Source organism: Lindgomyces ingoldianus, assembly GCF_010093535.1.
Source record: "Lindgomyces ingoldianus strain ATCC 200398 unplaced genomic scaffold BDR25scaffold_18, whole genome shotgun sequence".
Lineage (NCBI taxonomy): Eukaryota > Fungi > Ascomycota > Dothideomycetes > Pleosporales > Lindgomycetaceae > Lindgomyces > Lindgomyces ingoldianus.
In genome coordinates this window covers 755,850-768,454 of record NW_022985179.1, presented here as the reverse complement: position 1 = coordinate 768,454, position 12,605 = coordinate 755,850, and the positions used below count along the sequence as shown (strand labels likewise).

The 12,605-nt window shown below is 50.6% G+C and overlaps 5 protein-coding genes across 5 annotated transcripts; 3 read left to right on the top strand and 2 right to left on the bottom strand.

The window, feature by feature from the left end:
* Positions 1-343: 343 nt before the first annotated feature.
* BDR25DRAFT_304106 (DNA repair protein-like protein Ntg1) lies at positions 344-1,743 on the bottom strand. Its single transcript, XM_033690139.1, has 2 exons — positions 1,075-1,743; positions 344-1,024 (listed from the first exon to the last, which is right to left on the bottom strand). The coding sequence occupies exons 1-2, from the start codon at positions 1,732-1,734 to the stop codon at positions 371-373; spliced, it is 1,314 nt and encodes a 437-aa protein (XP_033546991.1). The 5' UTR covers positions 1,735-1,743; the 3' UTR covers positions 344-370.
* A 443-nt stretch (positions 1,744-2,186) lies between these two features.
* BDR25DRAFT_325844 (DNA-binding protein SMUBP-2) lies at positions 2,187-5,160 on the top strand (the record flags this gene model as incomplete). Its single annotated transcript, XM_033692240.1, has 7 exons — positions 2,187-2,635; positions 2,912-3,801; positions 3,841-4,271; positions 4,533-4,628; positions 4,686-4,752; positions 4,823-4,883; positions 5,055-5,160. The coding sequence occupies 7 exons, from the start codon at positions 2,187-2,189 to the stop codon at positions 5,158-5,160; spliced, it is 2,100 nt and encodes a 699-aa protein (XP_033546990.1).
* A 1,423-nt stretch (positions 5,161-6,583) lies between these two features.
* BDR25DRAFT_37295 (uncharacterized protein) lies at positions 6,584-9,170 on the top strand. Its single transcript, XM_033697260.1, has 2 exons — positions 6,584-7,373; positions 7,425-9,170. The coding sequence occupies exons 1-2, from the start codon at positions 6,771-6,773 to the stop codon at positions 9,045-9,047; spliced, it is 2,226 nt and encodes a 741-aa protein (XP_033546989.1). The 5' UTR covers positions 6,584-6,770; the 3' UTR covers positions 9,048-9,170.
* On the bottom strand, positions 9,097-10,414 carry BDR25DRAFT_355857 (uncharacterized protein; the record flags this gene model as incomplete). The annotated part of the gene is made up of 9 exons (XM_033695534.1): positions 9,097-9,218; positions 9,273-9,426; positions 9,453-9,677; positions 9,729-9,757; positions 9,808-9,884; positions 9,913-9,942; positions 9,977-10,020; positions 10,060-10,152; positions 10,265-10,414. 9 exons carry the CDS (start codon positions 10,412-10,414, stop codon positions 9,097-9,099), a joined length of 924 nt encoding a protein of 307 aa, XP_033546988.1.
* Positions 10,415-11,741: 1,327 nt separating this feature from the next.
* Positions 11,742-12,357, top strand: BDR25DRAFT_314884 (uncharacterized protein; the record flags this gene model as incomplete). Its single annotated transcript, XM_033691487.1, has 3 exons — positions 11,742-11,785; positions 11,850-12,048; positions 12,127-12,357. The coding sequence occupies 3 exons, from the start codon at positions 11,742-11,744 to the stop codon at positions 12,355-12,357; spliced, it is 474 nt and encodes a 157-aa protein (XP_033546987.1).
* Positions 12,358-12,605: the final 248 nt, after the last annotated feature.

Below are 12,605 nucleotides of genomic sequence, written 5' to 3'. Positions count from 1 at the left end.
AGTTGCGGATGACTCCTTGTCATATAATTGTGCTTGACACCTGTTGGGGCCTTTGTAAGTAGGCACCAAGTCTTTTCAGAGCTTCTAATCTGAAGTGAATGGGAAATTAAGTAGTATTTGCAAGCTGGTTCTTGGACGATAATCAGTCCCGAGCTCGCAGATTAAGGCAGGTGCGATGCTAGAAGGTACCCGGCTTCCAGCTTTCATCAGCACTACGCTGGACCTTTTAGTGTTTAGAGGTGTGTAGTTTGATTAGCATGGTGAGACAAAGAAATTACGACTATCACAAGCATAAAGACGAGGTCTTAGACTAGGGTGGAAGAAGCTTACAGAGTGATACCCATGTAAACGTAGGTAGCTGAAATTGAACCTACAGCTTCATGCGGGAAGATTTTCTACGAGGCTTCCCTATGTCTTCTATGTCTGGAACTGCATCTTGCACGTCGTTGTCCTTGATGCCCACTTCCTCAGCCACACCAATACTCCTGTGTACAAACACCTCGCCATCATTCCTCTCTACTCTCAAGGCAATCCCCTCTTTCTTCACCTTCGTTGTTTTACCCACTACAGCAGAGGGGCAGAGACCTCGATCAGCTAATTTGCAATCACCACACTTCCTCCCCACTGGCAAACAAATGGACTGACCGAACCCAACGAGTAGGTTATTGATATCATGCCAACGATCCTTTGGAAGCCATGATTGAAGAGCAGCTCTGGTTTCTTCAGGCTGCTTCGTCTTATGCCAACCCCACAAGTTAGTAATACGATGAACGTGTACATCGACACCAATACCCTCATCCCTTCCCCATGCGGCACTCATACACAGGTAAGCCATTTTCGGACCAACTCCAGGGAGGGAAGTGAGGCCTTCAATGGTATCTGGGATATCCGAATTCCATTTGTCTCGCAATATCTCTGCAGCCTGTTTGATGTACTTTGTCTTTAAATTGTGGAATCCGACTTTTGAGATGAATGCATTCAGCGCAGGAGGTTCGATGGCTAGCACAGATTCAAGATTGAAGCCCTATCTGAATCAGTGACACGTCCTGTCTCTCAAAATGCGCGCAAACGTACTCCAGACATGTTGTCCTGCATCCCTTTAATCGCAACGCTTGTTACAGTGTCCTTGGTCTGACTGCTGAGCATTAATGCCACCAGTGTCTGGAATCGTTGATCGCGCGGGCTCGCAGCTCGGTCGGCTAGACTCTCGCAGCCCATAGTGTCAACAGGTGCAACATTCTCATTGCGCATCTCCCTGGTTAGAGCATAGATCTCTTCCCAATTCGCCGGGGGCTCAACCTTGACAGTGCCATCTGAGGTGATAGTCTTCTTTGCGGGAACCCGGCGCGCCTTCTTCGGCTTTGCATGTCCTTTCTTTGGTGACGCAATGGACGTTATCGATATGTCTTTGCTCTCTTGTTTAATGGTGTTCTTCAATGGCACATCTTGCCCCCTTTTCCTCTTCCTGATTGACATGGTCCCTTCATCTGGGCCTGAGTCTTCTGGCGGCGAGCTCAATTCCGAATCTGACTGCGTATCTCCAATGTTGCCTGCTGGGGCTGACTCGTGATCCCGTTCCCTTGCGACATTCCTAGCCTCAACGGCGTTTAGGGAAAAGTCTCGAGTGGCTGCACTCGCACCAGCCCGGGTTTGACGTAATGGGCGCGGCGCGCGACTCGCGGCGAGCGAGGAGATGACTTTGGAAGTGTCGCGGGATATGCGCGAGGTTCGCATCATGTGTGATGGCCGTAGCCAGGGAGGAAAAGCAAGCTTAAGAGAGCGAAAGCTGGAGCTCGGACGCGACGGGAGGCGTTTGAAGAAGGGAGACACGCTTGGCAGGAGACGGCCAATCAGGAAGCGTTGGAGAGCGGAGGTCGGAGGATTGCAGGTGAGCTTCGCAGCTTCAACGCAATAACTTCACACATTAAGGACAGCCATTCAACGGATCACGGATGCAGGTACCGTCACGGTCGCTACCCTCGCGATGATCAAGCACACGCCCACCCCGTCTCTTCCTTGAGCTTCACATCTGCCGACTCCGGCGATTACGACTTCCAAGGTTCGTTCGGAGAAGCCGCGCACCACCCCACTATCCTACTACAGAAAGAGTTCCCGAGGGTATCTCACAACAACCTCCGAACACCTTCAGTCTCACAATTCCTAAATCCCCCACTAACCCTACAGCAATGTCGAAACCACGTCCAACCGACATTCCTTCCTTTGCGGCGGGCCAGCTCACCCTCCTGGATGCTGAACTCCAAGCCGAGCTCTCGGAAACAAACGCTCTTCTCTCATTGCATACCCCAGCCACGCTTTGCCGAGCTGGGCTGGCCATCCTGAATCTTAATGTCTCTTCTATACGTACAGGCCTTGGCGGCAAGACGGTTGTCGAACTTGCTGTCGACCCTGCTGTCGTGAGGAAAGGTGACAAGGCAGATATACCTGAGCATGGCATTAGGACCGGTGATATTGTGGCCATCCAGGATCAGCCCGCGGGAAGCGCGAGGAAAACCGAGAAGCGTGAGCTGACGAAGAAGGGCGTCGAGGGTGTGGTCTTGAGAATCAGGAGAGAAAATGTCGAGATTGTACTGGACAAGGAGGACGCGGATGTGCCAAGTGGCGGAAAGCTATGGATGTCCGTCCTCTAATCTGTGTGCCACTTCATTGTTGGAGATTGGCTGATGGTTTTGATAGTGTCAAGTTGGCGAATGACGTTACTTTCAAAAGGTATGCATTTGCACCAATACACATCCCACTGTACCGAGTATCATCAGCATCATCAGCATAATCACAATCATCGTCATTGGGCTTTGCGCGCTTCCTCTACCGGTGAAACATGCAGCTACCGGCACCTCCCGTCTCGGTGTTCAAAACTGCAGTGCTACTCATGAGATACTTACACTTGACATAGGATGAACCAGGCGATGACCAAGCTCTACAAATTCCAGGACCAGGACTATACACCCTTCATTCGTGTACTATTCGGGCAAGCATCTCCAACGCCCCTTCCTTGCGATCTCAATGACCCCTCAAACCCCCTCCACAAGCTTGAATGGAATGATCCTACCCTAAATGACAGTCAAAAGGAAGCAATAAGATTTGCCCTAGCATCACGAGAGGTTGCTTTGATCCACGGCCCCCCAGGGACTGGCAAGACACATACGCTCATCGAGCTTATCCTCCAGATGCTTGAGCAAAAACTGCGTCTTCTGGTTTGCGGTCCCTCAAACATCTCAGTTGATAACATCGTAGAGCGTCTGGCATCACATAAAGTTCAGATGATACGACTGGGACATCCAGCTCGTCTCCTGCCATCCGTGCTCAGCCACTCTCTCGACGTGCTTACCCGAACCTCAGAAGCTGCAGCTCTTGTTCAAGACGTTCGTAAAGAAATGGACGATAAGCAATACTCCATCCGCAAGACGCGCAATGCCAAAGAGCGGCGCCAGATCTACGGCGAGTTGAAAGAGCTGCGGAAAGAGTTCAGAGAGCGGGAGAGGGGTTGTGTAGAGAACTTGGTAAAAGGTAGTAAGGTCGTCCTTGCGACATTGCATGGTGCAGGGGGCTTCCATCTCAAAGGTCAGGAATTTGATGTCGTGATAGTCGACGAAGCAAGCCAAGCTCTTGAATCCCAGTGCTGGGTTCCACTGCTCTGGGTTAAAGCAAGGAAATTGGTTCTTGCAGGCGACCACCTCCAACTTCCACCCACCATCAAGTCATTAAATCCAAAAGAAGCGAAGGCTGCGAAGAAGGAGGGCAAGAAGAGTAAGGACAGAAAAGCTGAGGCCGGGGAAGTTGATGGTAAGGATGATGCAGAGACATCAGTAAAGCCGGTGGCAGACAACATGACGTTAGAAACCACGCTCTTCGATAGGCTACTTGCACTTCACGGCCCGTCTATTAAACGCATGCTAACGACGCAATATCGCATGCATGAACAAATCATGCGATTCCCGTCTACAGAACTATATGAATCGAAACTCATCGCAGCCGCCTTCGTCAAGGATAGACTACTAAAGGATCTGCCTTACGGCGTCAAGGATACCGAAGATACTCGGGAACCATTGGTCTTCTGGGATACACAAGGCGGCGACTTTCCAGAAAAGACGGAAGATGACGGAATCGGAAGCAAAGGAAGTAAAGGCATGAATTTGGGGGACAGCAAGAGTAACGAAGCAGAAGCAGCTTTAGTGAAAATGCATGTGAGCAATCTAATAGACGCCGGGGTCAAGGCCGAAGATATTGCTGTAGTTACCCCATACAATGCCCAGGTACGTACAACACTTGCTGCATGATTTTCTCTCCTGCACGCTGGTCGCACATACGACTACCTACGCTTCGGCTCTAGATCAGGAGAAAGAAAGCGATGGGAGCAAAATTGCTCGCAAACCTTTCTCTCGTCGCGAGATCGGAGAGTTGCCTCAGCTATATTGTTGGGTGCATACAGCGCACCAGCATGCAGGATAGCGCTTGAGCGCATGAGCCCGGTTTCCTCCACTACAGATGACCCGACTGACGGTGTTATACAATAGCTGGCCATCCTATCTCAAGTGCTTAAAGAAGCATTTCCGGGCATTGAATTGGGCTCGGTCGACGGGTTTCAAGGCCGCGAGAAAGAGGCTGTTATCGTGAGTTGCTGCCCCCTACCTGGGAGACTGAGATTCGGTCTAATATTCGGTTGACAGGTGAGTATGGTGAGGAGCAATCCGGACCACGAAGTGGGGTTTCTGGGCGAAAAGCGTAGGCTCAATGGTAAGACAACACAACACAAGAATAATTTCCGCACCTGCATAGATTGAAAACATGCTCATCGGATCATTAGTGGCCATGACGCGACCAAAGAGGCACCTCTGCATTGTAGGGGATTCGGACACTGTCGGCCGGTTAGTATTGCCCTCGCTTTCCTCCCCCTTCCCAGAAACCCGATCACCTCACCAAAGTTACCGTGCCCAGCATTATATTTTATTTTTTTCAGAGTGAGACGCATGCATGAATGCTGTGTGACTGGCTACAGGCTGTGTTTGTGCGCTGTTTGGCTGACGAGGATAATCCAGGGGAAGCAAGTTCCTCAAGAACTGGATGGAGTTCCTCGAAGAGAATGTAGACTTAAGGTATCCTAGTCTTGCGGACGTCTACGTGGACGAACAGGAGGGCGGATGAGCACGACTCAGCGGCAGCTTTGGAACTGCTAATGCCCAGGCTGCGGCTCTTGGGAATGGGCGGTGGCTGGCGGCGGACGAGTCGTTTAGGTTGCAGCACGATTGCGAGGGACACGGCACAGGACAGACATGTGCTCTAAGATGGACAGATGCATACATACGGCGTGACTTGGCTCTGCAGCAGACGAGGGTGAACCAGAGGCGAGGCATGGGGAGAAACGGCCGGGCCCACCCTGACTAGCAGCGAAGTAAAAAACGACAGCGCTCCCATCACAGCGGAACCTGCAAAGCATGACGGCAGCAGGAAGTTTGTTGAAATTGCTTTTCGTGCGATGCTGGTGGTGAGTTCGACGTTCGCGGGGCAGCCCTGGAGCGTTTCGATGGCGGCATTGGCCCTCTGATAGCGGCCGCTGTTGGGCTGACCACCCCAACCCAGCAACTGTCCAGTGGCATCTAGTCGCTGCGTCCCTATCGAAATCGTGGTGTTGAGCTAGAAACACTTCACCGGTCCTCGATCTGGGGCAACGGACACACCACTGGATGCCACCAGCAGGGCCCAAATCCACCAATGACATATCCCCCTGCGCTTGGTCGCGGGCGCTCTCAAACCTCCATCGCATGCAGCACCCAGGGTCGCGACAGCAGGCCGCCGAAGACGCCGTCTGCAAAACCTCCTGCACGCTCGCTGCTTTACCCACCTCGGCTGCCGTCTCCGCCAATGTTGGCCGCACGAGACGCTCAGCTTGGAAACGCACCTCCTGTTTGAGCGCGCCATCTGCCTGGCTCGGAACGCCCAGCAACCTCTCACCTTTCCATGCTCTCCCGAAGCTCTCGCATCACTCCCCAGGGTCCGGCCACATTCAACGCCATGCCGTATTCTGCCCGCCATCAGACTCTGAAACGAGCACGCGCCTGCTATCCCTCCTGCCCGCTGGCGCAACGGGTCCGCGCTCTATCTCATGCAGATAGTCGTGGGACTCGTGGCCAGGGCGCCTCGACCCTTTTCTCACATGCATGCATCGATCCAACTGCTGCATTCCCACGCCATGCCGGGGTCTTGACGTAGCTTTCCTAGCCTCTCCGCGCTCCAATTCTATTATAATACCTATTTCTAGCCCGCCACAGCTCCATCGCTTGACGGCCATTTACCTCAATCCGCAATGTGCTAGCCATAGTATCCTGCTGGCAATGCACTCCACACCGCCCAGGATACATATACATGACGCTTGCGTTTGATACATATTCTTTCGTCTGTCTCTCATCTTTTTTCCTGCCGCTGCCGTTTAACCTCGTCGCTCTTTTCAAAGATTTTTTCTCTTATTCCTAGGTTCCCTCGTCGTTACTATTGCGCCTACGCTTGTTCAGTGGGACCTATCGTCGAACCCTCATCAAAGGGTCTCGGACATTTACTGGCTCTTCTCCGCCGTTACGCCGTTACGGTCTCCGTTTAATGTGTAGTTACCCTTGTGTAGCAGCTTGAGAGGGTCATGGAAAGGGATTTTAGCGTACTCCGGGTCCTCCCTACAGCTACTGCGTGAGGCTACTTTGGCTGCATCTCTGTCTGTCGCCATCCGTCTCTGGTTGACGCTACCAGTGCGCTGCCCGCAGTCCATGGTCTGGGTTAGTTATCACGTCAGAAGCGACGAATCTGTCGTTCCGAATATGAGTGGGGAAGGGAAGCTGCAGCGTTCAAGCTGGAAGGCCGAGGCTATCCGGCGAGGGGATTTGAAAATAAGTGGTCCCATTCCCATCACTGAGGAAACGCCTCTCAACGATGAGGAGGAGAGAGAGTATGCGGAGAGGCATAATATAGAGTCGGCAGCCCCGATGCCGGACTCGTCATCGCAGCAAGCCGAGGCGCAACAGCCACAGCCGCCTCCACCTCAATCGAGTGTCAATGATGAAAGTCTGCATATAGCTTCGGATCAGATTGAGGAACAGCCGCAAGTACAAGAAAGCCATCACACCCTTCGGCACAAGCGATCGTCGTCCGGCATTCGAGAAACGAGCGAAATGCAAAGAAACACCCCCGAACCTGTATCGTACGGCAGCCCAAGCCCGTTCCCCTCAATTCCTGACACACCTTCGAAAACAACACCTAAGAAGAAGCGGAAAAGCGGCTTAAGGAATGTATTCCGCAAAATGTTTAGCAGGAGGAGCAGGGAAGAACACAGTGAGCAAGAGACAGTTCATAAACATGGTTATCATCGTAGCGTAGGTGATATGAACTTTTCGGCATTGAAATTTGGATTAACGAACGGACAGGACCCTGGTTTATTGACACAATCACCTGAGAACCCGAAAGAGAACGGCCCACGAATTTCAGATATGCCCGTTCGGGAAATCGAGCCAATAAATCCACTGGGCCAGCACTTACCGTTCCCAATGAACGTCAATGCGCCACAAGAGACTAGCCCGCCACATGAGTATCTCACCTTCCAAGTCCCCCCAAACCTCAATCGGCGACGAGCCACACTGCCCAGCGTTCTCCTTTCTCAGGCGGAAGCCTCGGCTTTGTCATCGGCTTGGGGCAAACAGGCGTCATCGTGGGATGAGCGGCAGGATGCAGAGTCAATACCGTCCCCACTAATCGGCATTGCTCTATCGAGTCCGACGCCTCCATATATGCCGACACATGTCAAGCGAAGGTCGCGAAGCGCTGGCGCTTTGCGCGAGCTGGCCAAGAACCTTCCGTCGACCGAGCGGAGGCGAAGTGCAGAAATACGGTATTGGAGGAGTAGCTACCAATCCGGCAGCGTGTACAGCACCAACACGCCACGGCCACGTACCGCCCAAACTGTCGAGACTGTGGAAACCATTCGGACTGCTGACACTCGTGATACTGCTGCCAATGCGCCGGAAGAATCAATTGCTGAGTCCAGCACTGCCGATGTCCCTACGATCGCCCAGCATGACCAAGATCTTAGCCAGATCGAGCTGCCAGTTGAATCTTTCAATTTCGGAAATCTAAGGAGTGAATTTTCAGACGATGAGACCCACGACCCGCAACAGTTTAAGCTTCCTCCACGATCAGAGAAGCGTGTCTCGATTGAAGATCGTGTAAAGCACCTGGAGGACAACATGTGCAATCTCGAGACGACAGTTCGGAGGCTCTCCGGTCGCAGCAATCGGCAAACAATTATACTGGAAAACGTACCCAAAGGTCGACGATCACGAAATCGAAGCACTTCAGCAACCAGCGAGCGCCAGTTCTCTCGCCAATCGAGCAAGAGCAGTAATAGGTCCCTAAGCATCAAACATGAAGATTCAGAACCCCCGTCACCGACCCACGTGCCTCTGTCCGTCGTCGACGAATTTCCGAATTCGCCTGATCGGCCTCAGACCATGATTGCGCTAGAACCAAGCGCGATCCCCAGACCGACTACCACTCCTCATGATTCCAGCACTACGGAGCAATTCGCGGCCGTGTACGCAGCGCTCGACAACGAGCGCGCGGCGCGCAGGACGCTTGAGAGGCAGGTTGTCAATCTCCAGCGCGAAGTCTCGGATCTACATGGCCTGGTAAATAAGTTCGTTTCTACCAGTCCGTCTTATCCTACTCCATCCCCTGATGCTATTATATCCAGTAACGAAGAACGCCTCTCCACACCCCGCGCCTCGGGTCGTCCGACACGTAGCCTTAAGTTCGAGTCTGATGAGGAAGGTATACCTTCCACTTCCCGCAAGATCCGCGAGACGATCGTTAGCCGGTTTAGTCGTACTGACAGTGAGGGTGGGGGAGAGGTCGCACGAAGTTTGGGGAGTAGTAAAGAGGATATCACGAGTCCGGATGTCTGGGCAACACCGAAAGAAGAGAGTGGGGGATTCTTCGCTAGAAGTAGAGTCGATGTTACAGAGAAAGGAGATGACGACGATGAAATGTTTTGATATCTGCGTGGTGACAAAACACGAGTATACTGTTATTTTGAGATGTCGTTCATGTCGATATTAACGGTTCATGAGATGAGCTAAGTAGCGTACTCCACGCATGAGCACGTTGTTTTCCTGTCCGGTCCCTTTTTGGGGATGGCTTGTTGCTGCTGCGGTTGTTTGCGCCAGCTTGTAAGATACCCAATCGGCGTTTATTTCGGCATATTCCTTTTATTCAGATACATAGTTGCTTTGATTCCCGTTTCATTGGCTGAGAGCTAGGCAGGGCGAGCGATCGAGCTGTCTGATGCGTCGTGATGAAAGAGTTGGATTTTCGGTTCGTGTATGAGTAGCCAGGTGGAGGATGTGCGCGAGAGTAGCATCTGTATGCGTGGGTCTGAACGTAGGCCCAGCATTCTTAACAATGGTATTCTTGTTGCTACGCTCATGTTCCCTGGCCTGGCTGTGGATCATCTGTTTAGTTTCCTGAGGGGGGATGTGTTTGAGAGTGGGAAGGGGTTTGTCTATTGCAACATGAGAGGTAATTGAAGACAGAAATTTACATCCTACAGATGTTCTCCCTATTCTAGCAAAAGATTCAACTGACCAGATCTGCCCTGCTATTATTCCATGGTAGGGATTGAAATGCTACGAGTACACTGCTAGAACAGTAAATTTTCTTTTAAAATTTCCTTCAACTTCACAACTTTGCCAGGCCATCAACCTACCTGTGCGAGATGCAGCGGAAGCGCGCACCATTTTACTACTGTTAGTATACCCATCTCCATTCCCTTGAATTGCCTGCTAATCGCAACAGCCTGGCACCAAGGTGACAGCAACACGCAAAGGGAGAAGCTAATTACCCGAGGATCGTGTCAAGCACTCCGTAATTTTTTGCACCTTGCATGAAGATCTTCTTCTCCGATTCTCAATCTTCTTCCCCAAACCTCTCAGTTGAGACCAGAAGGAGGTAGTGGAGGGCATCATAAAGCTATCTGAGTGCCACGAAAAATTATCTTAATAGCTCCACAATAACTGCCCATACATCATCAACCTCGTCCCTAGTATTTTCTAAGCGGCAAATCTGATCCGGGCCAAGCTTGAGTAGGCGATGAAATCTGATCTAATCAGTTTACTGCAGTACCAAGAAAGCAAACCCAGCACATAGACTCATCTCTAACACTTAGTATTCTACATCCCCCATTTCCCCCTTTAAAGTAAGACAGAAATATCACCAACTCTCCATCGCCTTCTCGAAAGGTGCGATATTGTATCTGCGCTTCAACAACATTATTAGACTCACAATCACACTTTAGAGGAAAATGTAGGAGTAGAGCATATCCATGCCCTGGATGTACATTGTCGTCGAGGATGCAAGCGAGCATGAGAACAATCTATTTAGAGCACAAACCTACCCTACAAAATTAAAACGCAGGGAACTGCGTTGTCTTCTGTTTAAGAGCTCTCGGCGAGTCCTTCGCAGCGCCCTGCTTAAAACCCTTCGGGACAGCCCCAAAACTTTCTCAAAAGAACCGCCATGGGCGCCTTGAAGATCTTTCGCGTCTTAAACACCACCTTTTCTATCCTGAAGGATGTTTAGGCTTGAACTGTTCTTACCCTGCCTATGACTTAGAGTAGGGATACCGCCACACCGCTAACTGAGCCCACACCAATACGAACAAATAGTAGGGTTATCTCTCTGAACTAAACGCTCCCGCTATGTAATTCTTAGGAGAGTTAGCATTTCTGGGCGTTATGTAGAGAAGACGACCCGGAGTAGATGGGGAGGTATAGGCCGGGCGACGAAACTCAAATTTTGAGGTTCGCATTCCATGACTTCTCCCAAAACTGGGCAACGGACAGAAGCAATTCGAGTACGGTTCTCTAATTTTAGAAAAGTCTCCCTACACTTTCAATAAGTCTCATGGAAACCTTGAAGTCTGCCTGTAGGAGCTATTCAATATCCTACCATGTGGAATGCGGAAGCTTTCGACCAGGCCAATCAGGCACGGTGGCACTCTTGGGACGATAGGGGGGCCAGAATGCATGCCTATTCCCACTCGTAGAGGGCTCGTGCTCCTCCTAAGTAGAAGGAACATACTGGATGTCGATTTCCTAACATTGGGTTGTATATTTGTTCTTGCATTGCTGGCTTCTGTAAGACGGTTTGGGAAGGAGAGATTAGATATCCTTGAGAATCGTCCATGTGGTTTGCAGGCTTCACCTACAACTTCAAATATGTCTCTATTAGTCACTATACTTCTTCCTCTGTCCCCTACTTACGTCGCACGGTGGGTAGTCACCTTCATTATTAAGAAAGTCAATTTTAATCTTTGTACCTTCACCACTTCACCTTCACCCTTTTCCGCGTTAGCATAGTCTAGACTTCATTCTCACTGGCTACCTCTAAGTTCTTACCTCAACCCTCCGGCAGCGGCCCATGCAAGCTCGACTTCCACTCTGCGACGTGAGAATGGAAGGCCAAAAATTATAAAGCTAGCGAGCCTTTCAGACATACGACCACATCTTGCCCTTGTGAAGTTGTTGCGCCTCATGAAGAGACTAACTGTTTCTTAGGGTCACTAGTTCTCTGGCTTATCTTCATTACTGCTTCTCGTCCTTTTCTACAACCTTGAGAGCCAGCCGCTCTTTACCAATAACCCAGAGGTAAGCAATGCTAATGCAAAAGAATCCATGCCGCTGAAGTGCAACATGGTCTTTGCCATGTCCAAATTTCCCTACGATAGGATTCCAGAGTAAGTACTGTTTCCAGGCAATATTCGTGTATAATATAGGCTAACAGAAACAGATTTGGAATAGCGTCATTACTCTCCCTGTAGGACGCACGAAAGAGAGTAGAGATTCAACTCAAAGTCTGTCTCCAGTCATGGCAGAGTTAGACACGCTATTAGATGCCTACTTTCTCGGGGGCTACCTCCAAGATATCAAGTACAAAGATACGGCTATCAACATATCAGCGAACAGAACTGTTTGGACTGTTCCCGCCAACAGTGCGCTCGTGAGTGCGACAGATGTATTCATGAGGATGGCTAAAGACTCTGTAATGAGGTACTTAGTTGTTGGCTTCGTGGTTTAGGGTGTAGAGAATAATCATAAGCCTTTGTGGGACCGGGCGAGAGGCCACAACATTTTGATTGATTTCTTTGCAGATGCGGCCCAGGGCCTTGCTTTTCGACTTGCAACTAGCCGTCCAATGAACCCACCATACATCAAGAGAAGGGTACATGTCACTACCAATGCTATGGAGAAGGCATGTGCCACAAAGCCAACTAGGACAAGTGAAGGGTCACTAAGGTCCGTTTCATGAATGAATGAATGACGCGAAATGGGGAAGGCATCAATCTGGCGTCTCCTTATGCAACGGTCTTAAGACTGACTTTCACTCTAACGCCTAGAAACTGTGTATTTTAGTCGATAGAGCCTAGTCGAGAGGGTGTGTATACATTTACAGCATGCACGTACCTGTCCAATACCGTTCTCTTTTATCCCTTACCCTAAGATTAGCCTTAATGTTGCACAATGCCTAGAATTTGCTCAGCTGATACCAGGTGGCCT

Excerpts from the sequence above, each read along its gene's own strand:
- BDR25DRAFT_37295 (XM_033697260.1), top strand. The coding sequence starts at position 6,771 with ATGGTCTGGGTTAGTTATCACGTCAGAAGCGACGAATCTGTCGTTCCG. Across the intron at positions 7,374-7,424 it reads AACATGGTTATCATCGTAGC|GACCCTGGTTTATTGACACA; the intron begins GTAGGTGATATG and ends ACGAACGGACAG.
- BDR25DRAFT_304106 (XM_033690139.1), bottom strand. The coding sequence starts at position 1,734 with ATGCGAACCTCGCGCATATCCCGCGACACTTCCAAAGTCATCTCCTCG. Across the intron at positions 1,025-1,074 it reads TGCAGGACAACATGTCTGGA|GGCTTCAATCTTGAATCTGT; the intron begins GTACGTTTGCGC and ends TGATTCAGATAG.